This window comes from Pyxicephalus adspersus, chromosome Z, assembly GCF_032062135.1.
Source record: "Pyxicephalus adspersus chromosome Z, UCB_Pads_2.0, whole genome shotgun sequence".
Lineage (NCBI taxonomy): Eukaryota > Metazoa > Chordata > Amphibia > Anura > Pyxicephalidae > Pyxicephalus > Pyxicephalus adspersus.
Window position 1 is genome coordinate 21,770,321 of NC_092871.1, and position 24,259 is coordinate 21,794,579.

General features: G+C 38.7%; 2 protein-coding genes across 2 annotated transcripts in view; both read right to left on the reverse strand.

Moving 5' to 3' along the window:
- The window catches only part of NUMBL (NUMB like endocytic adaptor protein), a 54,164-nt gene extending 52,221 nt beyond the window's left edge, over window positions 1-1,943 (reverse strand). Inside the window, exon 1 of the mRNA XM_072429870.1 lies at window positions 1,833-1,943. The gene's annotated coding sequence lies outside the window, so the exon portion shown is untranslated. The remainder of the gene's footprint in view (window positions 1-1,832) is intronic.
- Window positions 1,944-15,149: 13,206 nt separating this feature from the next.
- Window positions 15,150-24,259, reverse strand: part of COQ8B (coenzyme Q8B) — a 29,728-nt gene continuing 20,618 nt past the window's right edge. Inside the window, exon 15 of the mRNA XM_072431363.1 lies at window positions 15,150-24,139. Within this exon, the coding sequence (XP_072287464.1) occupies window positions 23,834-24,139 (306 nt within the window). The 3' untranslated portion in view covers window positions 15,150-23,833. The remainder of the gene's footprint in view (window positions 24,140-24,259) is intronic.

A 24,259-nucleotide genomic window follows, 5' to 3' on the forward strand; every position in this document is an offset into this window, starting at 1 on the left:
CCATGTCAAAGCCAAATAAAAGGAATACTGGATTTGTGATGGGACAGAGCTACTTTTGTTGGAAGGTTTTACTACAATGAGCGAAGTAAACCCCCCATGCAATTTAACCACTTGTTGGCAGTCACCCCATTTGCAGCACTATTAGTGTTACAAGTGTGATATCCAGTAAATGTCCAAATCAATTTTGAGCAAAAGATTAAAACTGCTTATGAGGTTCAACCTTTAAGTTATATGTAAAATTCTACATATTACATCCATTGGCTGATCTTATTACATATATGATACGATAAGTAACGCAGCAAGCACACATACGGTACCCTAAGGATGTGTACACAAGAGCAGCTTAAACTGCAGCAAAGTCATTTCTGTGGCTGAAACAAAGGCCAAACATTCCTAGAACCAAACAATTTGGCAGCTGGAAAGAAATATGGACCAGACGACCTCCCTCTCATCCCAGAAGACATGATGCCTACCAGGCACGCATGGGCTTTATAAGGCCACACACACAGATTGTGTACACCATCCATAGCCGACTATGCATACTGTGCTGTGTGTAAGATGGGGTTCTTGTACACGATATGTACATACACCCAGTGTAGAATATTCATGAACACTGCTATAGATTCACACAATCATGAACACACATACTACAAAAAGATTTTGCACATTCTTCATATAGATTGGCACACACAATATGTATAGAATACAAGTATATTACAATATGTATAGAAAATAAGAAGTATATGTGTGCATGAAAATGATTTTCACGTATATGGTGTGTGCCAATCTATAGGAAGTATATGTGTGCATGAAAATTATTCTATAAATACTGTGTGTGCCAATCTATAAGAAAAATGTGTGTGCACGAAAACGATTCCATACATACTGCGTGTGCCAATCTATAAGACGTGTGTGCATGAAAATGGCACACACAATATGTATAGAAATATTTTCATGTACACATATACTTTCTATACATATTGTAATATATTTGTATTCTATACATATTGTGTGTCCCAATCTATAAGAAGAATATTTTTATACACACACATACTTCTTATAGATTGGCACACACAATATGTATAAAATCATTTTCATGCACACATACTACATATAAGTTTGCACACACAATACGAAAAGATTCAAACTACATATAGTCACACATACGTAAAGATTCACACGTGCATGAGCAGAAATACTACATATGGATTGGCACACACACAATACCAAGAGATTGACATACATGGACACACTCACACATACAATGTATATATTCACATATGTACATATAGATTGATGCAGCACAGAACACACAAAGAGCAATGCACAGAGTGCCATTACCAATAGCAACCTGTCTGCAGGCAGAAATTATCCTAGCAGTTTAAAACTGCTGAAAAGTAAAATGTGGATGCTGCAGTCTGTCTTATGATCCTATGATTTATGCAGAGTGCAGATTTATATGTAATATGCAGTGATGCATGCATAGTGTATGCTGTTCTTTTAAAAATGCAAATCAGTACCAATGATCCCATAGGATTCTATATAATATGAGAATAGCTGTGCAGTGATCAATGTCATATCCCTGTCTCCATACAATAGATGTGACTCTGCAGAGATTCTCCATAGCCTGGGGCTTGTACTTCTCTCCATGTAACCCTGCCAGACATTGTCCACCTGCATAGATCTCTGCACAGCATATCCCCCATCCTTCTTGCCTAGGCACAGGATCCAGCACCCGCCCACTCTTCTTCCATGTAAATCCAGATTAGATGGCACTGTGACTCATTCATTGATGCAGTGTGTGATGGGCTCCTTTACTTCCCTGCACTCACCTGTATTATGGGTGATCCCCAGAGGTAAGTCCGTCCACCTTCTCCCTGCACCGCAGACAATCCCAACGAATAATACCAAATGCAGTGCTTGTGCCTTGGCTTTGTTACCAATGAATCCACGCATGCTCCTTAGAAAAGGGACAATCACCATAACCACGCCCCTCTTCTCTCTAACTGGTCATTACGGGAAGGATATGTAAATATCATCCACGCCTTGTTCCTCTTCGGCCCCGCCCTCTATTCTAGGCTCAGATTCCTTCCTTGTGTTACAAAGTATTTGGATTGTGACAACATTTACAAAGAAGCGGAAACCAGTCCGCATCAATAAAGATTTGCTTGTTTGTGCAGACAGACTAAAACTGGATTGCATTGTGGTTTGTCTCTCCCAAACTTGTATGATCCAGGCTGCCCTTCTGTTTATTACAAGGAGGTGAACATGCTGACTTACAGATCCTCCAGCTCCAATCCTCAGCACCCTCCTTGTGATTTACAGCTCTGACAATTGTGCCTTTATGCTGAACTTTTATTTTCAGCTTGTAATTACCCTTTGGTTATGTTGGGTCGCCCTTTGGAACCAGAACTGAACTGCCCAAAATCTTGAATACAAATAAGAGTGGTTAAAAAACACTTTTTTCACAGGCAGTGGAGTTTTTCAGATTCTTGGAGTGTCTCAGACTGGTCTGCTGTTGAACCGCTTTCTTAGACTTGAATAGGAACACTGCAAATATCTGAAAGAATTCCAAATGAAAGCAGATGACCTATAGTCCACTGCAACATATGGCAGGAGAACTACAACCCACCACAACTGCTTTCTAAAGCATTTCTGGAAATTTTGGCGATTACATGCCAGCACACCCTCCTTTTAGACAGAAGCGCATGCTTAACTGTGCTCCCAACCACGTGGCAAGTCGCATCCACAACCACGTGCAAGTGGATCAAGAAGTGGCAAACCTCACTGCAAGTCAATGCATTTGCTGATCTTGTGGTCAGGAGCCAAATATTGTATCCATGAACCATGCTGCAACTCTATACAGGTAGTCCCCGGGCTACATACCAGATAGGGACTGTAGGTTTGTTCTTAAGTTGAATTTGTGTGTAAGTCGGAACAGGTACATTATTTTAATAAATGCAACTCGAACAAATGTTTGTCTTAGCATTATTAGGCAGCATGGTGTCAGTTACTGTATAAAGTCCTCACACGAATGAGCAGGGAAGCCCCATTCGTATCTAGGAGTGGTCTGTATGTCGGATGTCCTTAACTCAGGGACTACCTGTACAAATGTATGCATAACTTGGTCCCCATCCATTCCCAATTGGTTAAAAGGGGGTGATTGGGAACCAAATTTCGGCATGCATTTGCGGCTCAGTTAATAGACACAATATGTGGCTTCTGGCCAAGCGGGTAGCTTGCCTACTCTGGGGCCACAAGGTCAATGCATGCAAACACATTGACCTGCAGTGTGGTTTGCCAATTTTTGATTCAGGAAATTTATATGTACCCAGGAGCAGCCAACCACACAGTCTTAGACCATATGTCTGAAGGAAACCTTATATATTGGTTGGAAGTAAACAGTTATCTGCACAGTTGCTAATTGCCCCTCTGAACTTTATAAAGTATATTGATCACCAAATTCACATTTACAGATCATTGGTAAAAGCCAAGAAAAACAGACCTATTGGCTATGGCAACCAATAAGGACCCAGATTCCAATTCCCTAGTACAGACTACATAATGTAAATGAATATTTATTAGTTGCTATGGCATAAGCTGGCGATATAAATCACAGGCTCGTGTGTACGTACAGCAACAAACATGGTGGGGACAGATCTCAGAGCAATTATACTTGGGCATCATGTTTAATGGGAAACCTGAGAATGACTGATTTCAAGGACTGTTGGATGGTGTTTGAAGGTCCACGGTCTTCACGATAGCTTCATGTCTGTAAATATGTTAACGTGCATTGAGATGTGCCAGGTAGCCCATTCATTTTAAAGCTCATCGCAAACCTTTTCTTTCCTGAGTATTGCATTTATTTATTCATCATTGAGCTTCATATCAAGGCTAAAACATTGACAAGCATCAATGTATGGTATGATGAAGTACAATAAAATTGAATGGAAACTCCTAAATTATGTGACAGTTAATGTATTAACATGCAAGTAGGTGTTAGGCCATCAGATGCCTTCAGAGACCTCTTTTTGTCCTGCTCTGCTTTTAATAAATAAAAATTTAATCAAAAAATTAAATAAAATAAAAATTAAATATATACCTATATATATATATATATATATATATATACACACACATACACACACACATATTTATACACAGAGAGCAAAAGAGCATGCATGCATAAATGAGAGAGCATGTGTGTAGTATGCAAGTATGCAAAAATAATTACAAACATGCAAGAAAACAAGAGACGGAATGTGTCCAAAGGTAAAATATGTGCAGAGAAAGTAGAAATATGTTCATTATATAAAAAATGTTAATGACTACTGCAGACATATCTTCAACATTTTTCTTGTTCTGGTGTAAAACTCTTCACAAAAAATGTTACTCTGCTTAGAGAAGGCAACACTTATTGCATTGTATTTTTTGAGAGATAGGAAGGAATCACAGCTGCTATCAATGCTCAGTGATCATATATAAGTGGACAATTATTTTATCTTTTGCTGTATCAACTAAAGGTGTTCCCATGTATGGCCACAATGGCCCCCAGGCAGAATATTTGCCTGCTATAACTCAGTGGCACCACCTTGTGACTGTGCTCTCTTTGAGGGGTTAGATACACAGTACTAATACCCACTTTACATTCATCTTCAGTTCACATTCATCTTCTTCACAGTTTATAGTCAATATGAAAGCTTTGAAGTTGCTGCCTTAGGGCACACATAATACATAGGGATAACTCCATAGCACCACCTGGTGGTTATAATCCATTGCTCTTTATAGAATAGAAGTTGCACTATGATTTTGTTTTATAATACAAGAAAGGTCTAGAATAAAAATGATAGGATATTTCACTGCAGTATGAATCTCTAAAGCAGAATGTAATCCACTTCATAAGCAATGCTTGCATGACATTAGGTCTGTAAACCCTAGCCAATGCACAAAACTGTTTTAGATGGGATAAACACAGATTCCAGATACAGAAAAACAAAATCTAGATCACTAAATTCACATATAAAATTCATCATGTTTTTCTATCAACAGACAAATATATTCTGGAACTAGAGATAAACAGAATCTGGGTGTGAACAGATAACAAGATTTTATTGCCAAAAGTCTGATCTGTGTGTCTAGGGTATGAAAACTTGATTTTCCACATTAATATGACAAAAGTAAAACCACAAGATGAGACATTATTACTACAATGCATGACTGGCTCCAAAGCTGTCTCTACACTTGAGATTTTAATATGGAAATTACTTTGCTAGATGGCTTTTACTGCAAACAGCATCAGAATAATGGCTTTTGTTATGGTATGGCGACCATAAGTCTTCCTATCCAGGTCCCTTTTCTCATAGATATGTCTGGAAAAAACAGTCACCTAAAAAGGATGCTAATCATTATACAAGGTTTTCATTTTTACTAACCCATTAGAAGTTTTCTTTTAGGTTCCATTCGCTGTTGTTGTGTGTTGAGGTAAACTTATTAGTCTGTGTCTTTTGTGTTGACAAAGAACATTCAAACAGAAGGTGAGATGAGAAGGATGAGCTCAGTAGTCTTCTGCTGCACATTCTATGCCCAGTCACAGGCTGGGAGCACAGTGATGATCAAGCCGCTGCAGCAAAAGGAAGTAACAGACCTTGCATGTAAATGTGATGACTGGCTGCACAAAACTATTATTTTTATTATCAACTGTATTTAGAAAATACCAACATCTGTACAATAAATAGAGGTTGCAAATAACAGACAGATACAAACAATGACACAGGAGGAGGGGACCCTGCCCAAAAAGAGATTATTTGACTACAGCTAAGCAGAAACAGATGATTTTTGAAAAATGGAGCACAGAATTCTCCTCCTCCTGTGTTTGTATTCATTTCTTTTTTGCAATTAATGTAAAGCCTGTGTAATATGTTGTTGAATTCTGATCATTGCTCTATTAACTAAATGCTGCTCAATCAAGACAGCGAACTGCCATTGCAGGATCAGAAATCAGAATTTTCTTTTACTTTCCTTATATCCTATTCCAGCTTGATGACTCAGAGTACTTAAGTCAGAAGGGCAGCATTACAGCAAGACAACCCAAAATAAATGACACACTGGCTTGATTTATTAAAGGTCTCCAAGGCTGAAGAGAACTCACTTTCATTAGTGAAGCTGGGTGATCCAGCAAACTTGGAATGGATCTGGTACAGGATTCAAAACATTTGCATAGCAAATGATTGAAGAGATCCATTCCAGGTTTGCTGGATCACCCAGCTTCACTGATGAAAGTGTATCCTCTCCAGCCTTGGAGAACTTTAATAAATCAGGCTCACTACATCTAGTTCAGCAAATAACACCTAAACCTTTAGGCCTAGGCAGCCGAATGCGAAAGTTTGCAAAATTCTGAAATTTCTTACTATAAATGAGACAAATTTTTACTCTGCGTCCTAAATAGAACTTGGTTGTGGCCATGATTCGTTTTGTCACAGTGTTACTTTAGGGATAGATCACATGCTCCGTTTTGACTTAAAGTACTATAAAATGATCTGAAGCGACTTTAAAGGGAAATCAGTAAATGACCAATGGTAAGTGACCAATTTGTGGGTTTCCGATTAGACATGTTGGTAAATATGTGATGTGTAAAAATGATCAATCAAACCTGAACGGAATTTCAATTACTTTCTATCTAAGAAAAACCTTTGGAATGGCAGAATATTGTACACATATGTGCAGCGTTTTGGGACTTGGTAGCTTGATTACTGAATTAGCGGATGATTGATCACGCCATGTATACTAGGTCTAAAGCAGCTGAGGGAGGAATTTATATCTCAAGCTGTCACCTTGTAGTCACATTTTTTGCATATTCTGTTTTACATACCATGGGACAGAAGTGATAAATGCACAGAACACCTTAGGCAGCCATTTGTACCGCAGCAGCCTACCAGGGGAGAGTTTGGAAAAAATCAGAGCATGTTATAGGCTCACTCATCCATTACACCAACCAATTATTATGACGTGATGCACATTAGGCAAATTCAAAGCAGCCGTTAAACCCAGGGGTGTACACGTATAAAATAAAAAAAGGGGCATGATAATAGTGAAGGCTATGCATGGCGAGCGCGCTTGCGCATCCTTCCTGTAAACGCCCGATTCCCGAAAAAGTGACTGCTACACCCCTACTTTTACCATACACATGCTATATTGAAGCTCCTGTATAAGAGGCCAGAGAACACATCCCACAAGTAGCAGAATGTGCCAGAATGCAGCTGCATTGTTGGGAATGTGACCTATAGCTCCATGTGTGCATGAGGAAAGCCAGCATTTGAGAGCAAATAAAAACCTGAACTCACATCATTTGGAGAACGGTTTGGGAAAATGAGGGATCAGTGGAGTTTAAATGTACGTCATTCACTGGGTGAGGTTTTGTACATTCCAGACAAGACATGAACCTGAAGTCCATTTCAGTCTACCCATACAACGCCTCCACACTCCTTCCTGCCGCCAAGAAAGGGTTAAAGGATATTGCAGACACCACAAAAGCCTGCCAGAGAGCAAGTTAAGGACATGTTATTCTCTGGTCAGGGTGTGTACCCCATGACTCACCTCTCTGGAGCTTGTGCACAGATCTGTGGATTGGACACGGGGAAACAACAAAAATGGACGGCAAACTCTGCTTAGAGAAAATGAAAACTGTGAAATACCAAACTATGTGAGAATTGGACTGAATAAGCACACAAATATTATAGTATATTAAAAAAATCTTTAAGTGGAGCATTTACACAGTAACACCTGGGAATCATAGCAGCAAGATTGCTAATGCACAATTATGGATAGTTCACACATATAGCGAGGTTGTGGTGTGATTATTGCTTTTTCATGCCCAAGCTGCTACATGTAATGTCTCACTCATTTAAAGGGAATTAATGAGGGTGGTAGTGAGCAGATCAATATCTTCATTCATACACTCGTTCATTAAGAATGAGCATACCTGCTTCCAAGAAGCTAGGTGCCAAGCCAGGTGCCGCAGTACCCATCTAAACAAGATCTTAAAGTTCATGTTATATTAAATATCCCCATGTCAATGGGCTTTAAAAGCATCAGATAAGTTTTGCAATCCTATACAATATGGATATAAAATCTGATTGAAGCAGGTAAAAAAGGAGGTTAAATGCACTTGTAATCAATTCTAAATAATGTCAGGAAATCTCAAAATCAATGCCAATAACACAAGTCCAAAGCCCATCAACAGCAGTCCTTATTTAGTCCCTTTTGATTTTATATATTAATATATATTATATATTATATAAATAAACAAATAATAAACCTGTTGATTCTGCTAGAAATCAACCCATATAACTTTTTTTTTTTTTTTTTACAATAGGCCTGATTTATTGATTGATGGATCACCCTGGTTCACCCATGCTGGTCCATCTTCTTCAGATATTGGGAGCTTTAACATTAGGCCCATTGTTACCAGCTATTCCTGGATATATGTGGTCATGTCCCGTGGTGACAATGCAGACCATTACTAGATATGGATATGGATTTAATCATGCATAGATCAAATGGCTCCTAATCATTTGCAAAACATTTATGTTTTTACCTATGTAAAAAGCTGAAACAACCTACCTTTTGCAGAAGAAATATTCTCAGGCTACTACCGTCCATGTTTTCCTCTTCCAGCAAAGTCTGTTCCCTTCATTTCTTGTTCTGATATCACAGGGACAGGGCATGAAACAAAATATCACTAACGAGGGAAATGTCACTGATTGCAATAACAATTTTACAGTCTAAATACAGATCCTGATCTACTAGTCCCTTATGCTACAATTACAGCTATGATGAGCCACCCCTATGTTTTTTGAGCCGCCATACCCAACCTGCCACCATCAGTGAATCTGGGAACTAGTTGTATCATGTACTAGGCCATAGAATCCCTGACCCGCTTGCCAGGGGCAACAGAGAGTTCTACTTCGAGACTTTCAATTTTAAATTATTATTAATATTATTATTAATAAACAGGATTTATATAGCGCCAACATGTTATGCAGCGCTGTATCAAGCCCTATCGTGTCAAGGTTAGCGAAGAGCCAGGGTGACCAAGTACAGGAGAGGTTGTTCAGTGCAGATGGTAGTGGAGGGGGTGACGGAGATGGCTCAGACATGGGGGGAGGATTGCAGCGGCATGCTCAGTAAATGAGCACAGATTCTGCTCAGTGAGTCAACATTGACCCCGAACTCCCCTTTGCTCAGTCAGTTCTTTTCTTATTGTTAAATAGATTTTCAAACCTTTTTCATAAAGTTAGCTTCTGGGAATCCAGTTACAGTAAATCCATTGTGCCTTGGTCATTGACCCTCGCCAAGTGAACTTCACTACCCTGCAGGGTTTTGTGTGTAGCGGTAAACCCTGCCAGGGAAAGGCGGCGCGGCGGCGATCCTAAATCACCCTCCTCTAGAGCTAAAGACAAAAATCCTCACCACTCTGTGTAACAATTACAGCTCATGCATTAAACAAAACCTATTGTACATTTTCACGGAGTTAGCGTTTGACATTAATATTGGATACCGCCTGAATGAGAAATTGCATGTGTTAACAAAGTTGGCCTGAAGGTATTATTTTCTCCAGTGACATTGCTGTATTATTGCAGTGTTATATTTCCATAACGGGATTTTATACACAGATTTTTAGGTGCTCACTGTAATCATAAATATACAATGGCCTCCGCAGCCTTGCTGACAAAGGTATGCTAAGAAAATAGCAAGATTTCTTATCACACAATTATTGGTCTACTGACAGGGTACTAACAGCTGAACTATACATAACCCTGTCACCAGACTTTTTTAAAAAAAAGGTTCGGTGGATAAATTTTAGCTCTAGCTTGTTCTAAACTTAAAATACAAACAAAAAACACAAGTACTTGTTGCCCAAGTTGATAGTCATGCTCATCTTGGGTGAAAATTCATGTGCACGGTGCTCCCCTGACATCTATTCAATCTGCCATTGTGGGTTAGGAATTCTAATGAAGGAGAGCACATCAGGGTGCTGCTTGCTCTCTTTATAGAACAGAATAGCGCTGTATGTACAATTTTCATTTGTTCATCTGTTGCTGAAACTACTGCGAACCATTGTTTCCAGTGGCAGTTGTCTGATGTCTAGCAGAGTTCACTATAGGACTTAACTGACCAAAATCTGGAAGTGTCAAATCTTATCTGGACATATGCAAGATGCTGCTCCTATGTAGTGGGACAGCAGGATCCTGAACAGCTACTCCTTAGAAAACCTAAAGCTAGGTTCAGAGCTGCATTGGGAACAGGAGTTCCAGTGTGGCTCCCGGGGGCTGGTACTTTGCCAACTGTTCGGTCACCCACACGGTTGGGCTGGTTCTTAGAGAACCAGCATTTGCACATTTTACATGAAGCGCTACTAAACCACCCACCATTCAGTTCTATGGGCTGCTGCAGGTATGAAGCAGTAACTGTACTGCCACTTTTAAGACTTCCAGCAAGATCAGCAATTTATCTGTTATAAACAATGAAACAGAAAAAGTAGCAGACTCTTTAGGGCATAAAATGTAGACAAAGCCATAAACAAAGCAAAAGCTGACTAATATGTGCAGAATAGATGGCAAGATGGCTTCCTTGATGGCAAGCTACATACAGTGTGTAAGTATTCTACTATTAGCCTCTCTACTTATCAAACAAGCGAGAGCCTGAAACATAAAAGCTGAAGAATTCTGGAAATAAAATTGATGGACATCCCTGAGCCTGCCGATATCACATCCAAAATGGTGGTGCCCAGTAGCAGTTTGATAATTTGATACTGCCACAATCCGTTAAATAAAATACATGAAATGAAGCCATTTGACATCAAATCTATAGGGTGGATTGCTGCATATATTATTGGAGATTGAGTGTCCCCTCCAAAAGTAAAGTAGTAGCATACATAAATATCATTTAGGGTATGTTCAATGACAATACAGTTTATTTTAGTCTTACTTCCTGCCTTTAGACATAACAGAAAGCGGAAATCGTTCCAAAATAAGAAACATCTTCTACACAGTGGTATCAAAACAAATGACCCCCTTTGAAGATTTCTAATTAAATTCTAATTTTAGTGACAACTCAAAGTTTTAGAGCCCATCCCTGCCCATCTAAATAGTTTTCACCCAGTAGCAAAAGCAAAATGACTGCCACATTTCAAAGCAGATTGCACAAAATGTTTCATATTGCATATGTTTATAGAGACATGTATAATTATAGTATATACTGATTTTACAAAGGGTGGAGAGGGTTAGATAACCGCTCATTTTATGTCCCTGCAGTGGAGATTTTCCCTCTCTTCCTGTGTGGCCACCAAGACTACAACAAACTCACACACATATAGAATTACATATAGAATTACCAATAATTACACAATCATTGTTCTTTGTCTTTACTTCGTTAATAACAGAATATAAAAATGATAAAATTAAACCATAAAATATTTTGCAAAAACAGTGCCCAGCCAGGGGATTGAAACGTCCATTGTGCTGGTATACTACAGCTGGGGGAGAACATTTTTTTGTTGTACTGATAATAAAGCAATAGCCAAAAAAAGCAAAATCTGGTAAATAGGTATTGGCGAATAGGTGATGACATGAAAGTACTGTATATGAAAGGTCTTCTGCATTTCAAAATGGATTTGGTGCCACCTGTATCTTAGGTTTGCCATTTTGTCAATGTTAAGATAAATGGACAACATTACAGAATATTTAACTACATACAATGATGGTGCACATCAGTGGTTTAGATGTGAGTTATAAGGAAAACATGGATTACAAAAGGTGACCTAATCTTATTTCCTAGACTTTAGGCTTGTTTACATCTTACTCCTACGACCCTCCTTTTATTCCATCCAGACTTTTTATCATCCTGTAAAGCAGGAAGTTACCAAAATCTGCCGATCCAGGTACCTCGATAGTACAGTACTCAATGCAATGGACTTAAGCGTCTCTCATGTACCTAAACAAGCTGGTTATTTACTATTCCCCTGCACTGAAATCATCTAATTTGCTTCAGGACCCCACCACTGGATATCAAATATAAAGTGTTTAGTTCACACAGACATTTGCTAAACTTTAGATTTTCCAGGTTTATACAGCAGTTTATCAAGTTATGGTACTACAGGATTATACCTCCTGTGCCAAGGATGCTATTTTGATTTTCTGTGCTCTCAGCAGTTGCAGAGGAGAACTGATCTCACTAACAGAGGTTAGTGAAAAACTGTTTGGGAACAAGTTGTCCCTGTTTGCTGACGATCTTTTAATGTATATTTCGTCTCCACAGACTTCTATACCTGCGATTTTAGAGGAATTTGGGAAATTCGGGATGCTAAGTAATTTTAAAGTGAACTTCGACAAATCCAAAATACTAAATATCTCCCTTCTACCTCACCAGTTGCATTACCTTAAGAACCACACGAAGTTTAGGCATTGTAACGAGAAACTTAAATATCTGGGAGTTTTTATGTCGGCAAACCCGGCTAACTTATTTAAGTATAATTTTGAACCATTGTTGGTCAGATTAAAGGCGGAGTTAGGGAGATATAATTTACTTCCTCTCTCTTGGTTCGCCAGGATTAATACGCTCAAAATGGATGTTTTACCTAAATTACTATATGTTTTCCAGACGATTCCGATCTATTTATCACAGGCCTTTTTAGGCAAAATGCAGCAGCTGTGCAGCAAGTTTATGTGGAACAAGAGGCGCCCCAGAATAGCTCTCCGGTACCTTACTAGACCTAAAATATTGGGCGGAGCGGGGGTCCCTGATATCAGATGCTACTACAGAGCAGCTATAATGACCCGGGTAGTTGATTGGTTCCATAACAGGGATCGGAAGAGCTGGGTTCTGTTGGAAAATAGTCTGTCCCCTGTTTATCTTCGCTCTTTATTATGGATAGACAGGTCTAAGCTCCGTCCACACTGTTCGATTCCGATTATTACATCTGACCTTCTGAGGGAATGGGATATCCTGGTTAGAGGAGGCCATGTATCTTCTAAAGTAGGGCCCATGACCCCCTTGTTTGACAATCCCTCGTTCGCTCCTGCAATGAACGCAAAACAATTTTTATCCTGGACGGCTAGGGATCATAGGCAGATTTGTAGTGTTTTGCAGAATGGGAGGGTTCCGCTCCGCTCCTCTCCTCCTTAAACGCCAGGGTGCAGCGGATGCCGAACGCTTGGTTATTGCATTCTCAATTATCCTCTTTTATAACACAATTTTTGGCCACTTACCCCACACAAAGGAGCTTAACGGCATTCGAGCGGCTATTATGCTCTGAAAATAGGCCGATTCAAGTTATATCCCAGGTATATGAGATGCTAATCAGAATGTCTGCTAACAAGGATCCCACCTTTACGAGAATATGGGAGAAAGATTTGGGGGTGGCTATTTCCCCATTGGAGTGGGAAAAGGCTTTTGTCTTGACCCATAAGATGGCTCTACCGTGTAAGGCCCAAGAGACCAATTATAAAATCATCTCCAGGTGGTATGTGTGCCCCACGGACATACATCGTTTCTCCTCTTCGATTTCTGATCGGTGCTGGAGATGTGACACTCAACGGGGCACAATGTTACATATCTGGTGGGAGTGCCTGGGTATTCGTGAATTATGGAATCAGATAGCCGATATTTATAATACTGTGACTGGCTCTACCTTAAAGTTGACCCCTCAAATATCATTACTGTCCATTCTTCCTGGGTCAATCAAGACTTGCAAGAGAGATGTACTTAGACATTTTCTCACAGCAGCTAGAACAATTATACCCCGGAAGTGGAAGCAACCCTTGGTTCCCACCATGAGAGATTGGTTGGTGGAATTGGAAAAAATACAACGTATGGAGGGATTAATAGCAGAGGATGAGGATAAGACTGAACAATACAAGTTGACGTGGTCGGCTTGGGACTGGTTCAAAGAAAAGCCCCAATTTAAATCTATTTGGCAGTAGTCTTTGGAGAGTGTAAGTGAGGAGGATAGTTTGCCACATGTAGACCTATAGTGTGTTTTGGGTTTACACGTGCAATAGGCCAGTCGGACATTTCCCCCCCCCCCCCTTGCCCTATTCCTTGTTCCCCCCGGGCTAACCTGTGCCTTTGTTTTTGATTAGGAAACTATGGTAGCAATCTCGGTTGTAATCAGAGAGGGATTAGAGAGTGGTATAAAACTCTCGATGGTTATACAAGTTTTTGGTTTTCTTCTAACTGTTATGGTCTTTTATTCAGCCAATTAAAATTGATGGATATGGGGTGTTTCCGTGCTGTGTACTCTTCAACAAAAATTATTGTGTAATATATTTGTACGACCCCATTTTATTTTAAGTATATTTCTGTTCATGTGAAATGTCACTTTTTGTACAATGTGTTATTGTATTTAGGGCTACAAGACCTCATGTTTATGTATGTGATATTTTCTGTATCTGTTTTATTATGTTTTTGATCTTTAATAAAAACGGATTGAAACAAAAAAAACTGTTTGGGAGAGGAGTTCAACATAGGGGGAGTAATGTATGGAGCAAATTTTAGATTTGCCAAGAGTTTACTGTTAACACAGGTGAAAAGTCTGTTCTGATTTCAGTAAATGGGGGAGAAAGAGGCCTGTCTAAAAACGATAACATGCAGAATTCCTGCATAGTATGAGCACCCTGGGTGGCACAAGAGATAAGCAGGGTGACTATGCTGGGCTGGAAGACCAGTAGACAAATCTCCCCCTCTTCCATGCACTGACTCACTCTTACCTCTGACTAGTAACTGGTCAAAAAGACAAGCAGAGACTTTCAACTGCTCCATCTGACTCCAGAGGATGGATCTTTTTCAGGCCCTAAAATTATATATTATCTATATTATAAATAATGATATTACAAGGTAATTACAAAATGTACTAAGTACAAAATGTACTAACACCTTTCAAGGTGAGTTCAGCCCTAAACGTACCTTGTGAGATGACTTTACCATGTAAGCTTTCCAGAAGGTAATCGAACATTTCCTTCCCCATCAGTTGAATTTTGTGTAAAATCTACACCCTTCATAAGCCGATGCTATAATTGGTCTTTTCAGCTGCTTGATAAATAAAGGTAATCAGTTTGTACAAATATATTTATACAGTAAATAAAAAAGGAATCATATCTGTAATATTTGTTTATTAAAAGTACATTCACATTTTACATAAAGCATGTCATAAAGCACAAGGTGAATGATTTCTTTGGTGGGGACACACAATCTTAATTTTAACAAATGAGATTTTTCTTTTTTTTAGGCACTGGCAGAAAATAGGGCACCTAGTGTGAAATAGAGAATATGCTTATCTCATAATGGATACATTTATATGTACCAATTTTCCAGAACAACAGGAATTAGGCAGGTCCTTGGACAGAATTACAAAAAGGTTTAGAGCCCTGGAATACAATATAACTTCCACTGGAACAATCTGCATTGTTAAGTCTGAAGTTACATTTCCATTCATCATAAAACCAAGTCAAGTCTAGAGTAATATCAATTGTTAAGTGAACCTGTACCAATATGTTGTGCTCGCAGACATTGAACAAGCAGTTTAAGTACTTTAAAACAAGCCCCCATTCATCCCTGTAGCTAAAGGCATTGTGGAAAACAAATATAATCAAACCTTTACAACAAAAGAACTAAATTCTTTGACCCTTTTCAAGTATTTTCTATTGTAGCCAAATTGTGCCACCATTCTTAAACAAAAAATAAACTGTTGGAAATGCCATTTTAGGGTTTGTGTAAAAAGCTTTAGGGATTTTTATGAATGAATGACTTCACACTACAAGCACCTGGAGTGGTCTAGGGAGGCTGGGAGTATTAAAGTTTGAGTGCTTGTTAATAATATAACTTTGGATACTAAATTATTATAAAAGTCATTAGACCCAAATACAGATGGAGATTGATATCTGAGCAAATTAAACAAAATTATCACCTACACAATCCACCCCCAGGCACACTGCATTAGCAAATAATAACTCATGCACAGGACGCTGAAAAGTATCTTTCAATATCCAATCAAATGTACAACTGGCTGTGAGAACAAGGGTCAAGAGTAATGAATTACTTTCAATATCTGAAATTTCAGTTTCATCAACCTGCTGAAACATAAATACAGCCATAAAATGTTATAATGTTTTTTTGCAAATGGGTGCAGTGCCAGCAACACTTGCTGCTGAAGTATTTCACAGCTATGGGGGGTGGGGGTTGGTTAAAGCGTTTGGCTTAGATGCTAAATGACCTTGTCCTGACATGCTTTCAGAACACATATCTGAATAAACCTTTCATGGTAAAGTCTCAAAACCATAACATGGTAACAAAAAAACAGCAAAAAAAAGTCTATTACCATCAAATTACAAAAGGAAGATAAAAACTGCTATGCTATGGTTTCAATACAGTCCAATGGCAGAATGGAGTAAAACTGCCATATTATGGTCTCAAAACCTTCCAAAGAGAAACGGAGAAAAACTGCTCAGATCTCAAAAAAAATAATAATAAAAAGGATCAAAATAAGCACCTACAAAAGGTATATATTATTTGTATATAGTTGTGCAGAAGCATCCAGAAATAAAGACCCGCCATGGATGCTTTCTCCCCTTGTGCAAAGTGACTGGTCTTGTACCCACCCCCTCATGTTCTTTTTTTGCAAGCAAACTGTAGTGAACTTGTTGGGTTCCTTCCACAGCTCTGCTTTCTGCACATGCATAGAAAAGGGATGTCACTACCAAGTTTATTTAATAACTTAGCAAAGGCAGATTATAAGTAATTTTGGATCCTTTGTGACCATCAAGATGATATATATTTATATTTACAGACACACACACCCATATATTTCTAAATTTGTGTACTAGGAGTTCAGCTTTGAGACAAATGTGTTGTTCTATTATTTTTCATAATAGCATTGATTATATTAAAAAACCACAAAACAAAATACCAGATAAGACTGAACTTCACCAACTAGTTCAACTATCTAATGAAGCTGTATTACCCACAACATTTTTTAATAGGAGCATACTGCTAGAAATAAAATGAAACACAATAAATTGGAGCTCTGGTCAATGGCTTAAAAGACAATCTTTCTCTTAAGAAAAAAAACAAAACAAAAAAAACCCATGCAGTGCTAATAAAGCAAGCTTTAATGGGAATGTGCAAATACACAAATGTGTGCTTGTAGACTAATGCTGTTCTAGCTCAGGCTACAAGCTACAGAATAAGTGATTAGATGTACATAACCACTAACCAACCTCAGACAGCACTTAAAGGGAAAAAATGCTCTATAGGTCCGCTGTGTTTCTTAGGAAGGTGCGCTGCAGATGTCCCCAATACTGGAATATCAGCGGATAAATGTTATTCACTGAACATTATTTTTTAATATCTGCATATGAACCTCAGTGTCTAGGTAGCTCAGACATTCGATCTTTGATTAGACTGGCTGTGTCCTCTTAATTGCTGTTCTTGGTGTGACCCATTTTTTTTCCCCAAATCTCAAGTTTTCATCTACCTACCTTCTCGACAAATGTGTATCACTGCCATAGCCAAGTAAGACAGGATATGATTTCTGTGACTTGATAGGCATGGATAGCTGTGCAAACTATGAAAAACATAGGACAACAGGAATACTGGAGCTACCCAGGTAGCACCCTGTGCATGACCCCCAATCACCAATCAGAAGCACCTATTTGTGTTAGGAGGAGTTAAAGGCAGCCCTTTTGGCAAGTGATCCCTTTTCTAAGGTAAGGGAACAGATGGGGTATGCCTAACAAGGTCTGCACAGGGAGGTCCAATTTCATGGTTTATAGCAGTGGTCCCCAAGCTTTTGTACATCCTGGATCACCAAATGCATGGACTCCGGACTCCTCATGCGCAGGGAGCCGTGTGTCACTCAAAGGGGAAAAAACTTCCTCCCAGAATGACTTCATGATACCAGAACCCACCCACTCTCTCCCATGGCAGATCTGAGCCTGTAAGGTCCCTGGAAGACAGGCTCCGCAGCTCTCACCGTTGCGCCCCCAAGCGTTTTTTTTCTGACCCCTCTGGTAGGTGCACCGCCCAGAGAAGCGGCCCACCTATCAGGCAGCCGTGACCCACTAGTGGGCCACGGAGTGGGGGTTGGGGACCTCTGGCTTATAGGATATACAAAGTTATAATGAAATGCCTTGTGTAATTTATATAGCAGGAAAAGGGACCTAAAACTATTAAAAATAAGGTTTTCACTACAATGTCTGACTTTAGTTAGCTTTTAATGAATTCTTCACTAGGCTCATAATAAAAGTTTGGTTTGCTAATTTGTGGTAAAGCAGGGATTGGACATGATACATTGATGACATACCTTGTGTAATAGGTTGATGTAATAGGACAATGCATTGCAGGAAATAAGTGAGGCACACAACAAGGAGATTCTTTATCTTATAGAATTCTTGGTCCTGCTTTACAGTGGCCATTGTTGCAAATATATTAAAATAAAAGTGAAACTTTTTCTTCTTCTCATTAGCCCAAAATAAAGGGAAACTATACAGCAACAGCAGCGGGAAGGGACGTGGGTGAGGAAACGTCTGCTTTATGCTTGGCTGGCATGAATTTCCTACCAGGAGGTGCACACTGCCATCTATTTATTTCTTTAATCTCCATTGTATATTCTGGCTCCGAAATATAAAGCTGCGATTCAGCTTTCTGGAGGCATATCAATGCCTGAAACCTGGCTGACCTATTTTATATTGTTTCTGGGGTCCTCCTGTCAACAGGGAAATTTCATGGGGAATCCTATCTTCCTGAAAAACCAGGCAGCTTCAAAGGACACAGAATGGTGGATTATGTGATTAATTAAACCAGTCAAATGACAAGTCAGTGAAAGTCAAGCTGCAAATTTTGGGACAGGCCTGACAGTTTCAGACAAATCTTTTCATTAACTAGACTCTGTCTAAACGTTTCCTGCTAGTTTGCAAATTAAAGTGTCAGTTCACTTGAGGAGTTAAATTTATTGTATACAAAACTGGCCTTTTATCTTTTAAGGGTGACAGCAAGGACATCTCACTCGGCCACATTTTAGTGTTTGTCAAAGATTTTAGTAGTCACTCTGTCCTGCAAAGGGCAACAGCTAACAGCCAACAGAGATTTAGAGCAGTGCAAATCCTTGGAGGGCCAAAGAAAATGGCAGAGGGTAACAAGCTGAGAACAAGGTCAAATGCAAACAGCATTCATTTTTTAGACAGTTCAATTACGAACAGTAAACAGCCTGAAGTTCAGGAAAAGCAAAAACCAAATAAATACAAACCCAAACCAGATAAATACAAATGCCCCTTAAACAAATATACATGCTTGAAGTCCTGTTCTCACTTTAAGGTCCATTAATGGAGGAAGACTGGGGATCAGAACTGAAACAGAGTCATTATTATTATTAGCCAGTATTTATATAGCGCTGACATATTACGCACCAGTGTACAAAGTCTATAGTCATGTCACTAGCTGTACCTGAAAAGGGTCTCACAATCTAATGTCCCTACCATAGTCATATGTCATACAATATATAATACAGTCCAAGGTCAATTTTCTTTGGGGGTAAGCCAATTAACCTAACTGCATGTTTTGTTTTTGGATTGTGGGAGGATACCAGAGTACCTGGAGGAAACCCATGCAAACATGGAAAGAACCTGCAAACTCCAAGCGGTGTCCTGGCCGAGATACGAACCTGGGAGCTAGCGCTGCAAAGGCCAGAGTGCTAACACCACTGAGCCACTGTGCTGTAATGCTTTGTTTTGCATTGCATTAACATATATATCTATTGCTAGGTCCTGCTCTTTCAAAAGCACATTATGCACATTTATATGAGATGTGTTGGGCTGCGGAATGCAGCATGGTACCTTGCATGATTTTGAAAAATGCACAATTGCAGAGAGAATAAAGCCTAACATACAACAGAGGACATCTGCTGAAATCCATATGAAAAAAATCAAATGAAAACCTGGGTGAAGTGAAATATGTTGCCACTGTGGCATGACAGCGTCAGCTCAGAGACTCAAAAATTTGATCATAGCCAGGAAATTGGCATACTCAGAGGGAGGTCATCAGTGAAGGCCTACAGATATTAAATCAGTGTAAGTTTACAGGGAAAAAAATGGAGACAGAGATCCAAACAGAACTAACCGCTATGATTCCCACTGGTTATCCAAAATTCTCAGGCAAGAATTAAACTGGCTGTACTGATTGAATATTAGCATCATAAACAAGAAGTAAACAGCAATAACTGCTGCAACCACTGTACAACAGTACAAAATAGGAGACACAACCTGTATATATAAATTACCACATACATAATAACATATATGTACACATACACATATGTACAGTCAGTCAATTTACAACTCCTAATCTGCACACAATGACAACCTGCCTATATCCATATGGGTGTCATCTGCACAAATCTAAATATATAATATATATTCCATCAATATGTGAAAATGTAAATACATGCGTTTAAATACCTTATCAGTATTGTGGTTTGGATTTATTAGATTAGATCACCTATATAAATTTAAGAAAAAAAACGTAAAAAATGAACTGTCCAGAAATGAATTCTGGATCATATAAAAGGGGTGTTGCCCACTGTTAAGGTTTCACTGTGCTGAGAACATTTGAAAATTCTGACTGCACAGTCTGATGCCAGCTGCTTGGTCTGCGATTGTGGAACTCTGGGGAAATTCCAATTTATATCAGGGCGAAATAATTATAAAAAGTTACGTAGTATATCTCTGTAATATATACATATACACCCATGTTATTATCAATTTAAAAACCATGCAAGAACAAAAAAAATAATCTCCTGAAATTGCATTTATCCCTGAAGTCCTGTTGTGGGCTGACAACATACAAACTGGGGCAAACCCTATGCTAGATGCAGGGGCTCATCTGCCTGTGTCCTGGCACACATAGAAGCCTTATCACTAACTCAAGGTGGGGTCAGGTCTCTACTGCACTCCGTTACCCAACTAGAACTCCTAATATTCCAAGTACTGACTATGGAGAGTCAGGATTTATTCTTTTTACACCCAGGAACTCTTCTCTTCTGAACAGTGTTAGAGCAGATTCAGACCTGTAGCGGTATCAAGCGATCCTATGCAACCCTTGCCAGCCGTTTGGTCACTTGTACCACAGTGCTGCTCAGCACTCACTGCCACCCCGATTTATTCTTTATAGAGCTGTCACTGGAGACACTACTTGTAGCGTGTCCCCCCAAGGCAGTGGTTCACTGGCATGAGGAAGCGGTAAACACACTGCCATTCTAAACAATGCCTTGAGCACATAAGCCCAATGCTCAGATTTCCACTGATAAATAAAAAATGTAACAGCATTATTGTTAAACTGTATTTGTAGGTTTTATCCATGTGAAGATTAAAGGTTCAGGTTTGCAAATGATATCAGTTATAGCAACCACACCCATATAAAAATGATATAGATTCCTATTTAACCCATTATTAACCCCAATTAGCTTTTTTAATAGGTATTATTTTCTATCAATTTTTTAACCAAAAAATAAAGGTTAACTTTTTACATTTTATGGAGGTTGTATTAAAAAAAGCAAATAAAAAAACCTCCATTTTATTTGAAAACACTTTGCAGACTTTGTATTAGAAACCTAATTTAAATGATATTTAGTTAGATTATAATGAATTAAAAATTTGAATTCAAAGGGGAAAAATATTAGACTAAAATGTAAACTTATTATCTACAGTACTTTTATTTTATTTTTTATGGATATGTGGTGTGTACTTTATTCTAGAACAGGTTTCTTTTCCAGTACATGGTTGTGGGGCTAAGTGGTGTCTTGCAAAACTAACAAGACTGACCCTTTTCCCCCTCATCTTCACAACTGTAAGACTAATCATTCTGTAGCCCCAAGATAATAACTGAAAAGAGCAAGTGAATACTTAATATTGGATAGATCTAAATTTCTGATTTATTCAATAAGTTCTTTTTGCAGTATCAAACAATATTTACACAGGAAGATTTTAATTCTATATTTAACAAAAGATATATGCAATGCTAGGGTTTACCTACACCTAGTTTGGTTGGTGTCCCTATCTGCCCCTATCTGAGATGGCAGGTGCATCCATCTGGATGGAAACTTCATTCATGAGTTTCAAATGATATAGAATATGCAAACCACTGCAAGATAACACTACTGCGGTGACCTGGCAGTAGCAAAATTTCACCAATGCAATCTCCGAGAAGGCTATATGATAATAGCGCCCTCTTTATGCTGTAATGTCAAGTGTTCACTTCTAAACTGTTCTGGAATATGGGGCTTGCACTCACTACAGTGCCCTAAAAATCTGCCAAACCCACAGTGCCAAAAATGGTACAGCACAACTTCTCCATGTCTGTCTTCCTTTCTGAAAGCTGTCAATTAAACAGTCAAGAAGTCAGAAACATCTAAAAGATTTTGTATAATGTTCAATACTTTACAACAACTGTATTACAAAATAAAACCTTAACTGCCACATAAAAGCCAGTGTAGGAGTCAAACAAGAGCCAGGTAACCAAAGCCTTTGGCTTTTCTTAGGATCTTCCAATTTTCACAAGAAACATATGTTTCCTCTCTAAAAAATAAATAAAGCAAATTAAGATGAATTATTTTCTTTTCTACAAAAATATTCCAAATTACCATGAACACATTGGTTGGTGGAAATAAATAAAAAAAAATAATGAAGAAATAATTTTTAAAAAGTGGTTTTTCAAACTAGCTACTTTTTTTAAACTGATGCCACATGTCTTCAATTATGCATTGTGTGTCCCAAGGTGAACATGGGACAAAAAGTTTGAGCGTTATCGGAGATTATAACACCAGATGCATGTATCCTGTCCACTTCTAAAATGCTTCCATTGAGTATTGATTACTACCTCAAGGTCCAGTCAGGTCAGGTCCTGGCCACACAAAACACTGGCTATTGAGAGTCGGGATTTGTTCTGTTTACACCGAGCAAACTGCTTGACTTCTGAACAATGTTAGAACAGGATCAGACTAATATATATATTGGTCTATTATAATATATTTTTAGAGAGCGGTGTGGTTATTTAGTATAATAATAAATGCTGATAAAAAGTTAAAATGAAATGTTAAGCATCCTCTGGAAAAGAAGTTTCATTTTACTGGAAATCTTCTATTTACACACAAGCCCGAAACCTTTGCATGTACAGACATGCAAATTCAAATACAAAAAAAAAAAATGTATATATTATGGATTCAGTTGAGCAAGAATGTGGTGGAGTGTAGAGACGTATTGGAGAAACACACACACAAACATAGGCTAAAAGAAAATTTTCAACAAACTTGAGTTTCACTTAAAATCAAGAGGGTTCCGGGCACCTTTTTCAATTGTCTGGTTCCTAAATAATATATTTATTTGCTCTCTTCTGGGTATAAGTTACACTTTATGGCCAGAAGTATGCAGATAAACCTCGACAGGAGCACAAAGAAATGGCTCTATGAGATTGGTGTGGAGAACTTGAGTGGTCTAAACAGAGCTCATGCATAGTGAAGACTGTTTATAGTGCAGGTGCTTTTAAATATACATTTACTAGCAAAGTGGACCCTTATTGATATTTGCAAAAATGACAGTCAATGCCATGATACATCAGTGTTCCACCACAAATTACCATAACAGTCTTCACGCTTGACAAATCCTTTAATCATTTGCCAAACTGCCATCTAAAGATGACTTATTTTTTCAAAGACAGGATTTCCTACTTCCATCCTGCTTCCTCCTTGACTTTCAAGTTTCACTTCAAGTAGGTAAAAAGATGGTGAAGTGGTTTATGCAGAGGTTGTCTGCTTCCCCTCACTTCTGCGTTTTGACCAATATTCCCTGTAGATTCCATCAAAGAGCTCCTTGCATGGTATGATGGCCTTAAGCTTGGCACAGATCAGAAATGAACCAGCCATTTTTCGGTGCAAGGAATATGTTTCTTCGGGTGGAGGAGTAAGTCGGTGCTTCAGCATCACAGGGATCAAGTCATGGATCCTTTTGGTTGTGTTCTGCATACCAAAATTGAAGGGCTTCTCAGATGCAAAGGCCTCTCCTAGGATCATGACAGCATCTACATGTGCTTCTTCAAACACCTGGGGAACAAAACCAACAAACACTTACAATAAGGTACATAGATAGCATAGTTTAGCTGGCACAAATGGACTAACATTCTACAATCTGTACCATCTCCTTTAGATTCATTAAAACAATGT